Source organism: Eleutherodactylus coqui, chromosome 1, assembly GCF_035609145.1.
Source record: "Eleutherodactylus coqui strain aEleCoq1 chromosome 1, aEleCoq1.hap1, whole genome shotgun sequence".
Classification (NCBI taxonomy): Eukaryota; Metazoa; Chordata; class Amphibia; order Anura; family Eleutherodactylidae; genus Eleutherodactylus; species Eleutherodactylus coqui.
The window spans coordinates 439,613,422-439,627,323 of record NC_089837.1 but is presented as its reverse complement, the minus strand read 5'-3'; the positions used below and the strand labels follow the sequence as shown (position 1 = coordinate 439,627,323).

At 45.6% G+C, this 13,902-nt stretch overlaps 1 protein-coding gene across 1 annotated transcript in view; it reads left to right on the top strand.

The window, feature by feature from the left end:
- VPS36 (vacuolar protein sorting 36 homolog) overlaps positions 1–13,902 on the top strand; it is a 32,406-nt gene that overhangs the window by 6,365 nt on the left and 12,139 nt on the right. Inside the window, exons 4-6 of the mRNA XM_066582476.1 lie at positions 1,278–1,392; positions 3,443–3,526; positions 7,625–7,711. Of these exons, the coding sequence (XP_066438573.1) occupies positions 1,278–1,392; positions 3,443–3,526; positions 7,625–7,711 (286 nt within the window). The remainder of the gene's footprint in view (positions 1–1,277; positions 1,393–3,442; positions 3,527–7,624; positions 7,712–13,902) is intronic.

Below are 13,902 nucleotides of genomic sequence, written 5' to 3'. Positions count from 1 at the left end.
GCCATTCACACTTTTTTTTTTTTTCCATGTGTATGGATTACACACAAATGTAGGCTATGGAGATTTAGCATCCGCAGGTACATGTGTATTTGTTGTGTACTATGTATATTATACATTTCTAATATGCGGGACACATACATGTGTGTGAGTGAGGCTTTAAAGCAACCCTCCAGTCCTAGGGCAAAACTTGTTCCGGGACCGAAGGAAGGAAGTGAGGGCCCTTTTACACAGAATGATAGCATACAAAAACCATTGGTCGTGCAAATTTGAAACGCAGCCAACGACTAAGCAACTAGCGAGAATTTGTTTGCCTTCCTTTTATGTAGGCATAAAAATAATGGTCCGCAGGTCGTTGCGCGTCAACAGCGATCGTTTAATCCTTCACATTCACTGGTACGGTAAATGTGAACAACTGAACGATTTGTGTATGTACTACTGATCAAAATGGCGCACGTTTTATCTGCCTGTATAAGTGGGCTGCAGAAGCGAACTCTGTCATTGTGAACGATTTATCGCTCCTTGTAAAGGCAGCCTTACGGTACTTGCTGGTTTCCCTTTGTGCCACTTTCCCCTGGATGCCATGGCCACCCTTTTGGTTTTCCAAGATGGAGGCACCGTTCCTGTCACTATCTTGGTCGTCACAGGCACTTGATGCAGCTATAACTGGCCAGCGCTGCTTACATGGGCAGTCAGATCAGCATATGGCGTCTTGGACTACTGATGCGCTACCAATGCTCGGTGTGCACCAAGTAGTCTGACTAGTGTGGAAGGCACCTTGAGAAAACAAGAGGGTCCCGGGGGCTGGTGGAGTCTTGGAAAAATGACACCAAAAAAACCGCAGCGTATCCTAAACCTACAGCATGTCTATTTATGCTGCAGATTTCAACCCTTGCAGTAGATCCACAAAAAAAAAAAACAGCGGCCAAATCTGGACCATTTAGGTGTGAATTTGGCCACTGCGGGTTTGATGCATATTTGCTGCGTGTTTTCTGCATCGAGTCCCCTGTGTATGAAGGCGGCCTACAGGCCATGGACGAATTTAGGGTTGCATTACTGAGTTTCTGTTGGAGTAGTCTTGGAGAGCTTGTGTCCATCTACACAAAGGTCACATCCCAGCCGGGTTGACTATAGGCAAGTATTCATGACTGCGTGGATAGACACGGTGATGGGAGGTAGCAGGCTTATGGATCACAACGGAGGGGGATTAGAGATGCGTAAAGCACCGGCTCTTGTGGACCTACCATAATATAAATGTAGTCTAACCAATTCTTTCACAGTGCCAAGATTGTCGTGCATCTCCATCCTCCATCTCCAAACAAAGAACCTGGACCGTACCAGACCAGCCGCCACTCCTATGTCAAGCTGACCTTCAGAGAACATGGCCAGATCGAGGTAAGGGGCCAGGAGTGGAGGCTTTCCTCCTTACATTATGATTGCACATTTATTGTATGTGTGACGTGGGGGTAGTACAGCCAATATAATGTGTACAATGTATCTAATTACACTGCCCAGCCATGATTGTGTTTCAGGCTCAAAATTAGCTTATCCCTATGTACTTCCATCTGCTGAATTCAAAGATCACCATAAAAATGACCGATTAGCTCTTGGAGATACAGTGACATGTCATAATAATTAATACTCTGTATAACCTGCCTGTTACACTTATCCGAATTTTACACAAGTCACTATTTTTGATGTAATTAGGTTTTCTGTTGCACCGAGTGATGTGTGAGTTGCTATTTCATAATCAGTACATACTAAATGAAAGTGGAACCGTTTCCAAAGTACCTTCACCAGTTTACTTTTAGTGTATTGTTGGTCCACACATTTTAAAGCGACCCTCTGGTCCTGGACAAATAAAGATGGCTGCGCCACTTCTCTGACTACCTGATGTACACTGTCTATTAGTATGTATTGGTAGTCTAAGCCACTACATGATGCTCTGACGGGATGGCTCATGTGGGCAGCACTAGCCAGTCAATATAGGTTTAGTACTTTATACGAATGCCAAGTGTACAGTAGGTTGTCAGAGAGAAGCAGTGTGGCCATCTTTGTCCAGACTTGGAGGGTCGCTTTAAATGTTAATCATGTGGTGTTAAACACAGATATTATAATTTAAAGGAATTCTCCTCTTCTTAAAGGGGTTGTGTAGCTATGAAAGATTGAGGACTTCTCCTTACGATAGGTCATAGAGATGAGCGAGTATATTCGCTAAGGCACATTACTCGAGCGAGTAGTGCCTTAACCGAGTATCTCCCTGCTCGTCTCTAAAGGGAGCGGCGGGGGAGAGCGGGGAGGAACGGAGGGGAGATCTCTCTCTCCCTCTCTCCCCCTCCTCCCCACTCCCCGCCGCAACTCACCTGTCACCGGCGCCGGCCCCCGAATCTTTAGAGACGAGCGGGGAGATACTCGGCTAAGGCACTACTCGCTCGAGTAATGTGCCTTAGCGAGTATACTCGCTCATCTCTAATAGGTCGTCAATAGCAATGCTCATCGTCCATAGCCCCAGCCGATCAGTTGTTCGCTGGGCTGCTGTTTCAGTGTATGAAGCAGAAAGCAAATGGCTCTGCACACTTTGCAATGGCACAGCATGGTACTGCAGGCACTGTTCTCATTCATTTCAATGGCAGCTATTCCTTCATTGCCATGCAGGACCACTGCAAAGTGTTTGGTGTACAAAGCCGACAGCTCCATAGATTAGCCCAGCAAACAGCCATACTAACAGCTCTCCTAGGAATCGGATTACATGCTGTCAGTAGACGTCAATCGAGAGGAGGAAGAGAAGTCAAGTAAGAAGTGTAGAGAGACATAGATGCTGCTGCAGCAGCTAATACTTAAAGGGGTTTTCAAGGGAGAATACTATTGATGACCTATCCTTAGCAATGATTTTATTGAGAGCCGTGCATACAGTTTCAAGACCCACTTTCAAGACTTCCACTCCGACCTCTGTATATTTGCTGCGCTGACAGCATGCATCCGCTCAGCTGATTGGTCAGGGTCCCAAGCGACAGACCCCAGCCGATCAACTATTGATGACCTATCCTGAGGTGATCAATAGTTGATCGGCTGGGGTACGTTGCTTGGGACCACCTTTAAGTGTTTTACTGTCTCTAAGCTGTTGGAATCACATCTGCACTGCTCAGTACTGCTGTATAACATTTTCCATGCTGCTGCTTCTCTGTATATGAGACCTACTGATAGAGGGGGTGCAGAATATCCTCTTTTCCTTGCGTAGTGTATGGAGACATCATAGCAGCTAGTCTACACCCACTCGCTTTGGGAAGACTGATTTAGAGATGGAGCCTGCAGGGGTAAAAACTGCAGGATACGAGTCGCATAATGGCCAGAAATAGTGTTATTCCCCATGTACACACAGCAGCTTATTCTGAAGTCTCCTGACATGGTCAGTACACTTACACTTGTCCCGTGTGCTTGGATGCAGTTTAATCGACGACTATCAGAGGAGCTGACGCAGAAGAGGTGGGAGAGGGCAGCACCTTCTATTCAGATGAGCAGAGGTCCTCAGGTAACGTGGCACTTACATAACAGGATTATTGCTATTTACGGCTCATTCATACAGGTGTATTCAGTTTTGATCTGTGAACTGTGTTTTCACGGACTGATATTGTGCGTATTCCCTGCCTACTGCGGGGTTTTCTTTGCAAATGTGGACCGCACAAAGAAAACGCAAGAAACGCCAATGTTTATTTCTGCAACCCCATTAGGGCCCCCTGCACACGGGCGGAAATTCCGCAGCGGGATTTCCCGCAGAATTTCTGCCCATACACGCCTGCATAGGATTGCATTACAATACGCAATCCTATGCAGACGGACGCGATTTGTCTGCGCGAAATCACGAGCAAAAAAAAAAACAAAACGCGGCATGCTCTAAATGTCACTCCACGGCCGCCGGCTAGCTCTTGCATGAAAGATCCGGAGCTGCGGGAGCAGGTGAGTGCCGTGCTGCTCTCTGCAGGGTCGCGGGTCAGGTCCCGCTGCGTGAATTCTCGCAGCCGGATCCGACCCGGCCGTCTGCAGGCGGCCTAAGTTTACTAGGCTATATAAGTCCATAAAAACGCAACTGAATACGCAAATGCAAATCATTGGTGTTTCAGCTCTCCATGTTACGTGCGTAAAAACATATAGCTTAGGGTTCACACGGGGCGGATTTGCTGCGGTTTGCTGTTGCATATCCGCACTGCAGCAAAACCGCTGCGTATGCAGTGCAAATGTGTATGGGCAAAAAGCTGTTCTCACAGGACGGATTTTTTCCGCAGTGCGGAAATGCAGCTGCGGCGCACTTTTTCAAGATACCGCATGTCAATCCTTTTTGACTTTTTCGCAGCGCTTTTTTGTCCATAGACCTCTATGGACGCAGCAAAATCCGCTGCAAAAGTAAAAAAGAGCTGCGGGGGGAAAAAATGCTTGCGATTTTTTTTTTTTTTATTTTTTTTTTTTTTTTTCCCGCGCGTAAAATACACAAGACAAAAATAACCTTTGAAGCAGTTTTGTGGCAGAATCAGTTTTTCTGTGGCAAAATCGCACTAAATCCGCCCTATGTGAACCCAGCCCTCTGGGTAATGCGGAGCACAAATGCGCGCCGGTGATTGACGCTTTACTGTAAAATCTATTACTTATGTTCATTGCAGGGGTATAGTTGCTGCCACTAGGAGGCGACACTAAGTATAAAAAGTGTTAGTTCCTCGCACCAGCTGTGCCCCTCCTGCAGGCACCTAGATAAATCAGTTTGCACATAAGCAGCAGGAGAAATAAATCAACATATGAAGTCACTGGGTATTATCCAAAGAGCAAAGCCCATGGAAACCATGGCAAAGCAGAGAGAAAGAGGAGCTCTTCTAGAGGGGCAGTGAATAAAGAATTAGGTGGATGCTGTGTCCCCCCGTGAACATGACGAGAAATGGATGTTGCAGTAAGTAACAAAAATCCTGTTTCCTCATCCGTGTCATTGGGGAGCACAGCAAGACCTTGGGACGTTCCAGAGCAGTGCCCAAGGGGTGGCAAGAAGAAATATATGTACTTTCCGTGTATCACCACTTGTGAACCCATGTAACCCAGGATATCAACTCGAGTATGCAAAGGAATGTCCCCTGAACTAAAAACTGGGAGAAGACTATGAAATGGACTGTCTGCTAGGAAGGCCATGCTGATAGTCTGTGGGGAGTCCACTGCCAGGCCTCCTAACTGCCCCAGATTCAGCGGGACAGTCCTGGTTTTGAACCGGTGTCTCACGGTCTCCTATATGATCCAGCCTCTTCTTCCAATACCCAAAATAATCCTGTTATCACACTGGGCGCGCCTGGTACACATCGCCAGTGCCGGAAGCCACATAAACTTTTTGTGAACCAGGGAAAAAAAAATGTTGACCTACAAAACTGTATTAACTGTTTCCAATCCACTGTCTGACGTCTTCCTACATTCTGATTGAAGCTTGTACAGCTCCAATGTCAGAAGACGTCCGACAGGGTATTCTTACCGTCTATTGCCAGCCACTCCCCTGTCGGATCCTCTCTGGTGCACACACACTGGCTTTGGCCAGCAGATGGCACCGTTGTATAACAGCAAAAAGAGAAAGCCTTTTAGGAAACCCTGAATCCAAAATTGGATTGGAAAGGGTTCAGACAAAGAATTTACAGTGAAAAATAGTCAAAATGTGTACCACACATATTATTTTTAAAACATATGCTTAAAATATAAGCATTTTTACAGGTTTTTTTTCTCATAAGTGCCAGTATGGACGGCGCCTAAATACACTGACCTGTCTCCAAGCTTATTTAGATTCCTGAATGCCCAGTTATGTAGCAATTAGCCACGTTAGTACTTCAAGGAGGGAATGCAACATGGCACAGTGCCAAACCTGCTGTGACTGTAAGCAGAGGCATGAGCTGGCTGGTTTGGGTGTGATTGTGCCCACTAGGTAAACTTCAGTAGCGTTTCTTATCGTCTAATATGAAATGAACCTATCCATGTAACTGGTTTTCTTTAAAGGGGTATTCCCATCTGGGCCTCATAACCAAAGGTTATGACATAGGTCTGAGAGATGCGTGATCTCCACCTATTTTGAGTTAGGGCCCCTTCCCCCCAGGCCCATCTGAATGTGGCGGTCAAGGTTGGTCCAAATTTATAAAAACAACCGATCGGACTTTGCTACATTATTTCTATAACTCCCGTAGAAGTTCTTGTAAGTTATGGAATGGCATAGTCCTATGTTGTGCTACTGGTGCATTATGTCTCCACCAGAATAATGGGGGAAGACATGGGTTGGTTGTCCTGAGTAAAAGGGAATGCCTACAGCTGCTAAATGGCAGCCGCAGGCATGCCCTTTGTAGCTCCTCAGCTCCCGATCTGCCGGCAAGGAAGACCTATCACTTGAAGCAGGTGTAGCTGTCCCGCAGTAGCCATTTTGGCTCCAGCTCCCGCCGACTTCTCCAGCCCCCACCCCCACACGCCACCAAGAAACACATAGCGCTCGATGTGGCTGCAGCTGTCTCACTGCGGTCGCTCGTGGTTCACCCGATGGTGAAGCTTTTTCCCTTCCAACTTGTTGCCGGCACAGCCCCTGACACCGCTAGATCTCCTGGCAGGGCAGCTACTGAAAACACCTCTGGCACTCCTTCAGCAAGCGCTTCTGCTTCTGACCGGACAGCTCATGTGGTCGTTCGTGCTTCTGTCCGCCTAGCTCTTAAAAGCAGTTACGACAGGGGCGCTCCTGGCCGTGTTTGGACAGCCACTGCAAACCCAGGGCAAACCCAAATGTCACAGGAAGGTGGTGAGGCCAGAGGGGCATGTACAGCTGTCAGCCAGGCCCTTCCCTACTACTGTACCCGCCCAACCCATGCAAGACCAGCTGCACCACTACCCAAAAAATGTTTCCACCCCTCATAGCTTGCAGAGATCTTGAAATTGGTGGGCAATTGCAACATTAAGTATATTCGAAAACTGCGTAACCTTTTTTGATGCAATGTTTAAAGAGGTTGTCCGAGATATAGAAAAATATTAGAAAGGGCAGGAAATCTTTTAAAATTTCAAAAGAAGTTATTCTTGCTTCTTCAATCCCCCCTTCCCCAATCCAGCACCTCCTTGTCAGACTTTGTTTATATGACTATGGTGGTGACATGCCGCTATACACACGTGATTGCTGATGCCAATCACTGGCCTCAGCAGTCTCGTGCTGTACCCCGCACAGACCAGTGATTGGCTGCAGTGGTCATGTGTTAATCAGGACACATCATTACTGCAGTCATATAAACAAAGTGCGGCTGGGAGAACTTGATTAGTGGTGCTAGACTAGTGAGGATCGCACAAAGTAGGGATTACTTTGATAATTTAAAACTTGTCCTATCCTCCATAAAATTATAACCCATCCCACGGTTTACAATCATGTGACTTTATTTCTCATTTATTTTATCTTCCTTCTATTTGCTGGGAATAAATGCTGAATTAGTGTGACTTCTAGCCGCGGCTGTCCCTTCTGCCGGTGTCATACCATAGTTCAGCCTCGGATCCTTGCATCCTGCAGCTAGAATCATTCCTTTCATAAAAATAGTTTACATGTTGAGAACTATTTAATGCTTCCTTCCTCTTCTTTTTGCTTTTCCTTACAAAGGCTGGGAGAATAAAGGCTGTTGGCATTGTGGGCATCGAGAGGAAGCTGGAGGAGAAAAGAAAGGAGACTGACAAAAACATTTCCGAGGTTAGTGTGAATTTGCCGGTGAGTCGTTGGCTTGTAGATGACTGTTCTGCAGGTTTCGGTGCACTGCCAGCCGCATGTTTCCATTAGTATAAGTAAGAGCGAAAACCAAAGTATCTTATGATACAGAAACTTTCTTTTGTGTTTCATACATGGGCTTCAAAACCTTTGTGCAAATAAGAGATGGTGACGCTCATGGTACACATCACAGTAATTCCTCCCTTATTTTCCTCCTTTGCTCTGATCCGGTTTTGTATCGTATAGCAATTAAGTTGTTACACCATCGTCCGATTGGACACTCAAAATAGTCACTGCACAAGTTGTCCGAATGATTTTTTTGTATGCTTTTACATAGAGCACTTTGGGCTCGGTGTATTCCCTGGTGGGCCCTGAGCAGGGTTGGGTCCCCCACCCACCTGTACTACATACGAATAGGCGGTATACATCCATATAAGAAAGCGGCTAGTTATCTATTTTTTTTTCTTTTCTATTCAGGAAAGCTTTAATAAACCAAACAAAACATAGAAAACACGATATACAGAATATCCAAATAACACCCGACCAATCATATAGTGCAAGGGACAATAAAACAGCATATAAAAGCAATGGAAGAGCACGTATCCATATAGGTCCTTATAAGCTGGAAACTGCAGAATATAATGGTCCCCAGCAAATGGATAGAAGCATAAGGAAGAGACATAAAACATACCGAAAAACCCATAGCAACAAGTGGGTGAGCGGACACTAGAAATGAAATGGCTTAAAAATGAAAGGGATTGGGGACTAAGAGGCCCAAGAGCTCAGCAGCTTGGAGGGGCTAGTTACCAGTAATATCAAATAACAATACCGAAAGCGCAAAGACGTGTGCTGAGAATGAAGCTAGTAAACCATGTAGAAGCATAATATGCCAGAGCGTCATGTATCAAGGTCGAATAGTTGTGAAGCTGTGGAGGCACCCAAAAGGGAGTGGAAGCACATGGGTCTGATGCAGCAGCTTATGTTGTACATGGAGAGTGGATCCAGGGCAGCTACACAGCATAATACTTGTCTGGCACCCCACCATGAAGGTAAGTAAAAAAAAAAAAAAATCAGTACTTACCTTTTCCTCCCCGATCTTCTCCAGTCCCTCGGGTCACATCACCTCCAGCCGGATGGATCCTCTTCTTCCAGTAACGTTCAATACATTGCCGGTATTCTCCTTCCTGCAGGGCACTAGTAACGTAGCGTTTACACACCGAATGCTATTCCAGGCTAATGCCGAGACTGCGCATGCAGGCTGTCTCACTGCGAGTGTTCCTATACGAACGCCACGAGACAGCGCACATGCACAGTCTCAGCAATAGCCCATCCTAGGATTCAGCGCTCCCAGCCTCATTCTCCATATAATTCAGTAGAGACCAGGCTGCACACAAATGCAGCCACCTTTCCATCGATGCGTGCGCACAATGTAGTAACTGGGAATTCGCAAATGGGGGTCAGGTAATATTTGCATGTAGTTGTACAGTGGGGCTCCAGAAAAAAATGTACTTGTGGGCCCTCAGTACCCCAGTCCAACACTAGAGCAACTATTGTTCACTTTTTCAATTTCGCAGTCAGTGAAGCGCACCCCTCCCTGCTATGTTATTGGCTAGTTGATGATAATTAAACCAGATGATGATTACCGAAAATGCAAATAAGGGAGATGGAATAAATCCTTCACAGTGCCACCTATTGAAAGGCAGCAACAAGGCTTGTATGAAAAGTCTGACTTTGGCTTGAAGGACTGCTGCCTTTCAATAGGCGGCTGTGGAGGATTTATTCCATCTCCCTTATTTGCATATTACCCAGAGGAGCGTGCATGGCCATTTGAGTCTCCTCACTTAGTTTATAGTATAGTTGCTCTCCCTAAGGAGAAAAGATGGCGTTTCTGATTATCGAAAATGAAACAAGCGCTGACACAAATGTTTTACGGCACCCATTGCAGGGGGCTCTCAGCCCTTGTAAAAGCATCATTACACATAAGGGTCACGTTATTGGGGTCTGTAGCTGGGGTGCTGATCTGTGTTCAGAGTGAATGGATTCTAAAATGGGTTTCAAAAAACATACCTGTGTATGACCGTCCCCATTGAAACTGCATGATAAACTTAAACTATATCCCCTGTTTCAGAGGAACCGCCGACTGCTGAGGAACAGACACTTCTTGGCAGAAACACCCCACCCTGGTCCATCTAGTTGGATAGATAGGGGCTCATCCCAGGCAATTCATTTATAGTTGGCTTTCTGACCGCGTCTGCTGGAAGTCTGTTCGCAGTATCTACTACTCCTTCAGCAATACATTTCCTGACATTACATTGCTTCTGATCCCCCTCCCCAATTAATCTCAGGTTGTACTCCCTTGCTAGCTTCCTAATAAATACCCTTCTATGATCTGCACAAACTGTTGTTTTTCTCTTTTGCTTCCTGGAGCTTCCATATTTTTCCTATCTGGAGTCTCTCAGGACTGAGATCAGAGACTTTGTACTGTCCATTGTTTTCAGCTTTGTGAATGTCCGCTCACTGCGTATTCCCAGGATGCTTCCTCTGCTGCAGTTTGCTATAGTCTTCATATGACATATAGAGACTCTGTAAAGGCAGTCGTCCTACCAAATACGGCTCTCCATACTATGGTAGTATTGCAGGGTTCATCCGCATCGGGGAACACCTGCAATCTTCTGATTTGTCATGGGTTTTTCTTTTTTGGCATGGAGTTTTTTCTGAGTAATAATCATTTCTGAGATTCCTGTGTGTTTTCGTTCTGTTTGTCCATAGAACTTCTTGATTCCATTACGATCCATACTGGAGAACAAAGAGATAAATAGAACTAAACACACAAGAATCTCAATACTCAGTCTTGAAAATACAAAGAATACTTCAGATTTTGAAGTGCATTGAAGTTTTTGTTCTCAGCCGGCCTCTCATGGTTGGGGATTTTTTTAAAAATAAAAAACACTATATATTTAACTGGAAATAGCGTGTCTGAGCAGGGGGTGTCTTATTATTTTTGTATATGAAAAAACAATAATGGCGCCTTCACACTTGCGAGATAGTGACGCTTCTTTGAGCAATGCGAGAGTGAAAGCGCAGAATTATGAAACCAGTGATTTTTTTTTTCCATGTGATGCGTTTTTATCATTAGAAAGTCCTATTGACTTTTGCGCTAAAAAAGTGCGGCACAACCGCAAGTGGCAGCCATGTTTTTGTGAGAAAAAGCAGTTGTGACGCTCAAAAATCTCAGGAAAAAAGTCGCTTTTTTTTTTTTTTTGCAGCAATTTTTCACACAGCAATATTGCGATCGCCAGTGTGAAGGAGCCCTAAACCTAAGATTGCGTGTATTTTCAGTTCCACGAGTGTCATTAGAAATCAAGATTTTGTCATGGAAATTTTTTTTTATTTTTGAAAACCTGTGTGAACCCTTAATTGTCATCTTCAGCTTTTTTCGTGTCCTCACAGTGCCTACACAAAGGGAGAAGGCTACAGAGCCCCATAAGTGACAAGAGTTCTCTTTAAACTGACCCTCTGGTTTCAAAACAAAATTCAGTCCTTGGAGCAGAGGGTGCAGGGGGTGTATTACCTGCCCTCCATCTTTTCCTTCATGCATCCATTGCGCCACTTACGGCCCCGGTTTCAGGTGGCCATGATGGCTGCTCTCCTCTTTAGGCCTGTTTTACAAGGGCTACAAAATCGCATGATTTTGTAGCGATGCAACATGGCTACAAAACTCATGGTTTTTTGTATTTGCACTTAGAAACATTTTTTAATATCTGCTGATATTCCAGGACTAATGTTAGAATAGCGCCCCCTACTGTTTCTATTAAAAAGCCTTTCTGGGTCCAGTCCACCTCAGTAAGTGTTCCAGAGTAGTCGCCTATATTGAGTCTTGTTTCTGTGCAGTGGAGCAGAGAGAATAAAGACTGAGTAGGTGGAACAATTACTGAGGTGAACACAGAATATAAACTGCGGGTGGCGCTAGTCTCACATTAGACCAGGAATATCTGAGGACAGAAACATTTTTTGAATAAATGTAAATATAAAAATGTTATGATTATGGATGAATGCACTCGGGCGAAAATTCCGCGGCGAGATTTCACATGGAATTTTCACTGTTGCGCGCTGCCATAGGAGTGCATTGATCTATGCAGACAGCTGCGATTTCAATCACAGAAAGCTCGCGCAATAACAAAATCGTGGCATGTCCTATTTCACTAGAGAAGAAGAGGCGGCAGCATCCAGGTTTGCAATCTAGAAGGCGTCCTTTAAAGACCACCAGGTCGAAACGTTGCTGTCAATTTTATTGTCATGGGGAATAAAGGGACGCTTTCTATACTGCAAACCTGGATGCTGCCGCCTCTTGTCTTCTGGAATAAGTTCAGATCCCTAGCGGCTCTTACAACCTGTTAGTTCTGCCACTGATGTGGATAAAAGCGATGCTGTTGATGACCTATTATAATTGACTATGTCCAATTTCACTGTCACGTCATCACTGATGCGCCGGCTCTGCACTGCGATTGTATGGCTGTGCACCAGCCGGCACATGAGCAGATTGAAGATGTTGGACAGGTAAGCCCCGGGGGTCACTGCACGGGCACGGGTTGCATCCCGCTGCGAGAATCTTGCAGTCGGAATCTGACCCGGTCGTCTGCATTTACCCTATGGACTGGATCCAGATATAAACAGTATTTTTAATGGGACAACCCCTGTAAGACTCAGTCACTCTACCTACCACATCATTGACCCCATAAGGGGTATCACAAGATCTGGTAGTGCAGACCAGTCGGAATAGGCACTGTTCTTGCCAAATAGCTCCACATGAAGGGTCTTGCTGTAAAGCTTACAATCTATTGTTAAAGACACAATTTTAGGACTTGATGGACAAAATGCTATAGCCTTTAGTAAACACATGGGCAACTTTTGGAGCAAAGTCAACTGCTCAGAAAACATTACGGGAACATGTAAATCACACATCGAATCTCAATGGGTCACATCTGCCACGTGTTCTCTGTATGAACCTGCAATCATCTGTGAAGAGAGCAGGGTGTCAATGGTGGACCTGCCAGTTCTGCTGTGAGCACAGGTCCCACCACAGGATGTCGGGCTCTCATGCCACCTAATAGGGTCTGTTCTTGACAGTTTGGTCATATACCTGCAGACCAGTAACCTGCTGGAGCTCATTTTGTAGAGCTCTGGCAGTGCTCCTCCCATCCTGATGCTGGGTTGATGCCCTCCTACAGCCCAGTCCAGCTCTCCTTATATCCCGGTATCTGCTCCATGCCCGTGAGATTGTGCTGGCAGACAGAGCAAACCTTCTTGTGACGGCACGTATGGATGTGCCACCCTGGACTACCTGATTGGGCTGCAGGTAGCACCTCATGCTGCCAGGAGTGACAAGGACACCAGCAAAACTAGAGAAGAATCAGTCAGTAGGGATAAGGAGAGAAGACTTGCCCGGCCACCACCTACACCATTCCCTTTTGTAGGTCGTCTCGCATTTACTTCTCCAGTAAAGCCGTTGTCACTATCATTTGCTACATTTCTTCACAATGGCTTACTCCTACCATAATATCCAGGCACCATGAACGTTAGTGTGATGGCACTAACCTGCCCTTGCAGAGTCAGCCTGGCAATTGTTAGGAAAACAGGAGTGTGAGTGGTAGCCGCCAGCGCTCGTGAAATAGCGCCCTAAGTGGACACATGGATACCACTGAAATTTAAGTGACTTGGGGTTCTACTGTGATGCCTAAGTGTTCCCTTTGGGTCGTGTATTTATTGGCCTTACCATGAGTACATCAATAATGACCCCAAAACGTGGACACTGGTAACCAGTGTATTGGTCACATGGTTTCTGGGATATTTTCCCCAGCTCTGCATTAGATGTCATGACTCCACAGAAGTGAAAGGAAATTTACATTTTCATCTACAAAGCCATCAGTAAATGACAATGTATACAAAATATGTCAGTTGCATGCATATTCTACAGTCACATCCTTTGACCTCCTTCCTGCAAATCCTGGTTTTGGTAGGGGTCCGTTTTTTTGTTCAACGGTAGGGAATATCGGTCAGAGCTTAGTTGGGACTCTAGGGGTCTATGAGTGATACAGCACACAAGGGCATGTGGCTGCCATATTGGGTACTGAATATACTGTACCGTACACATGGAGGAAGGGAATTGTCAGCTGCCG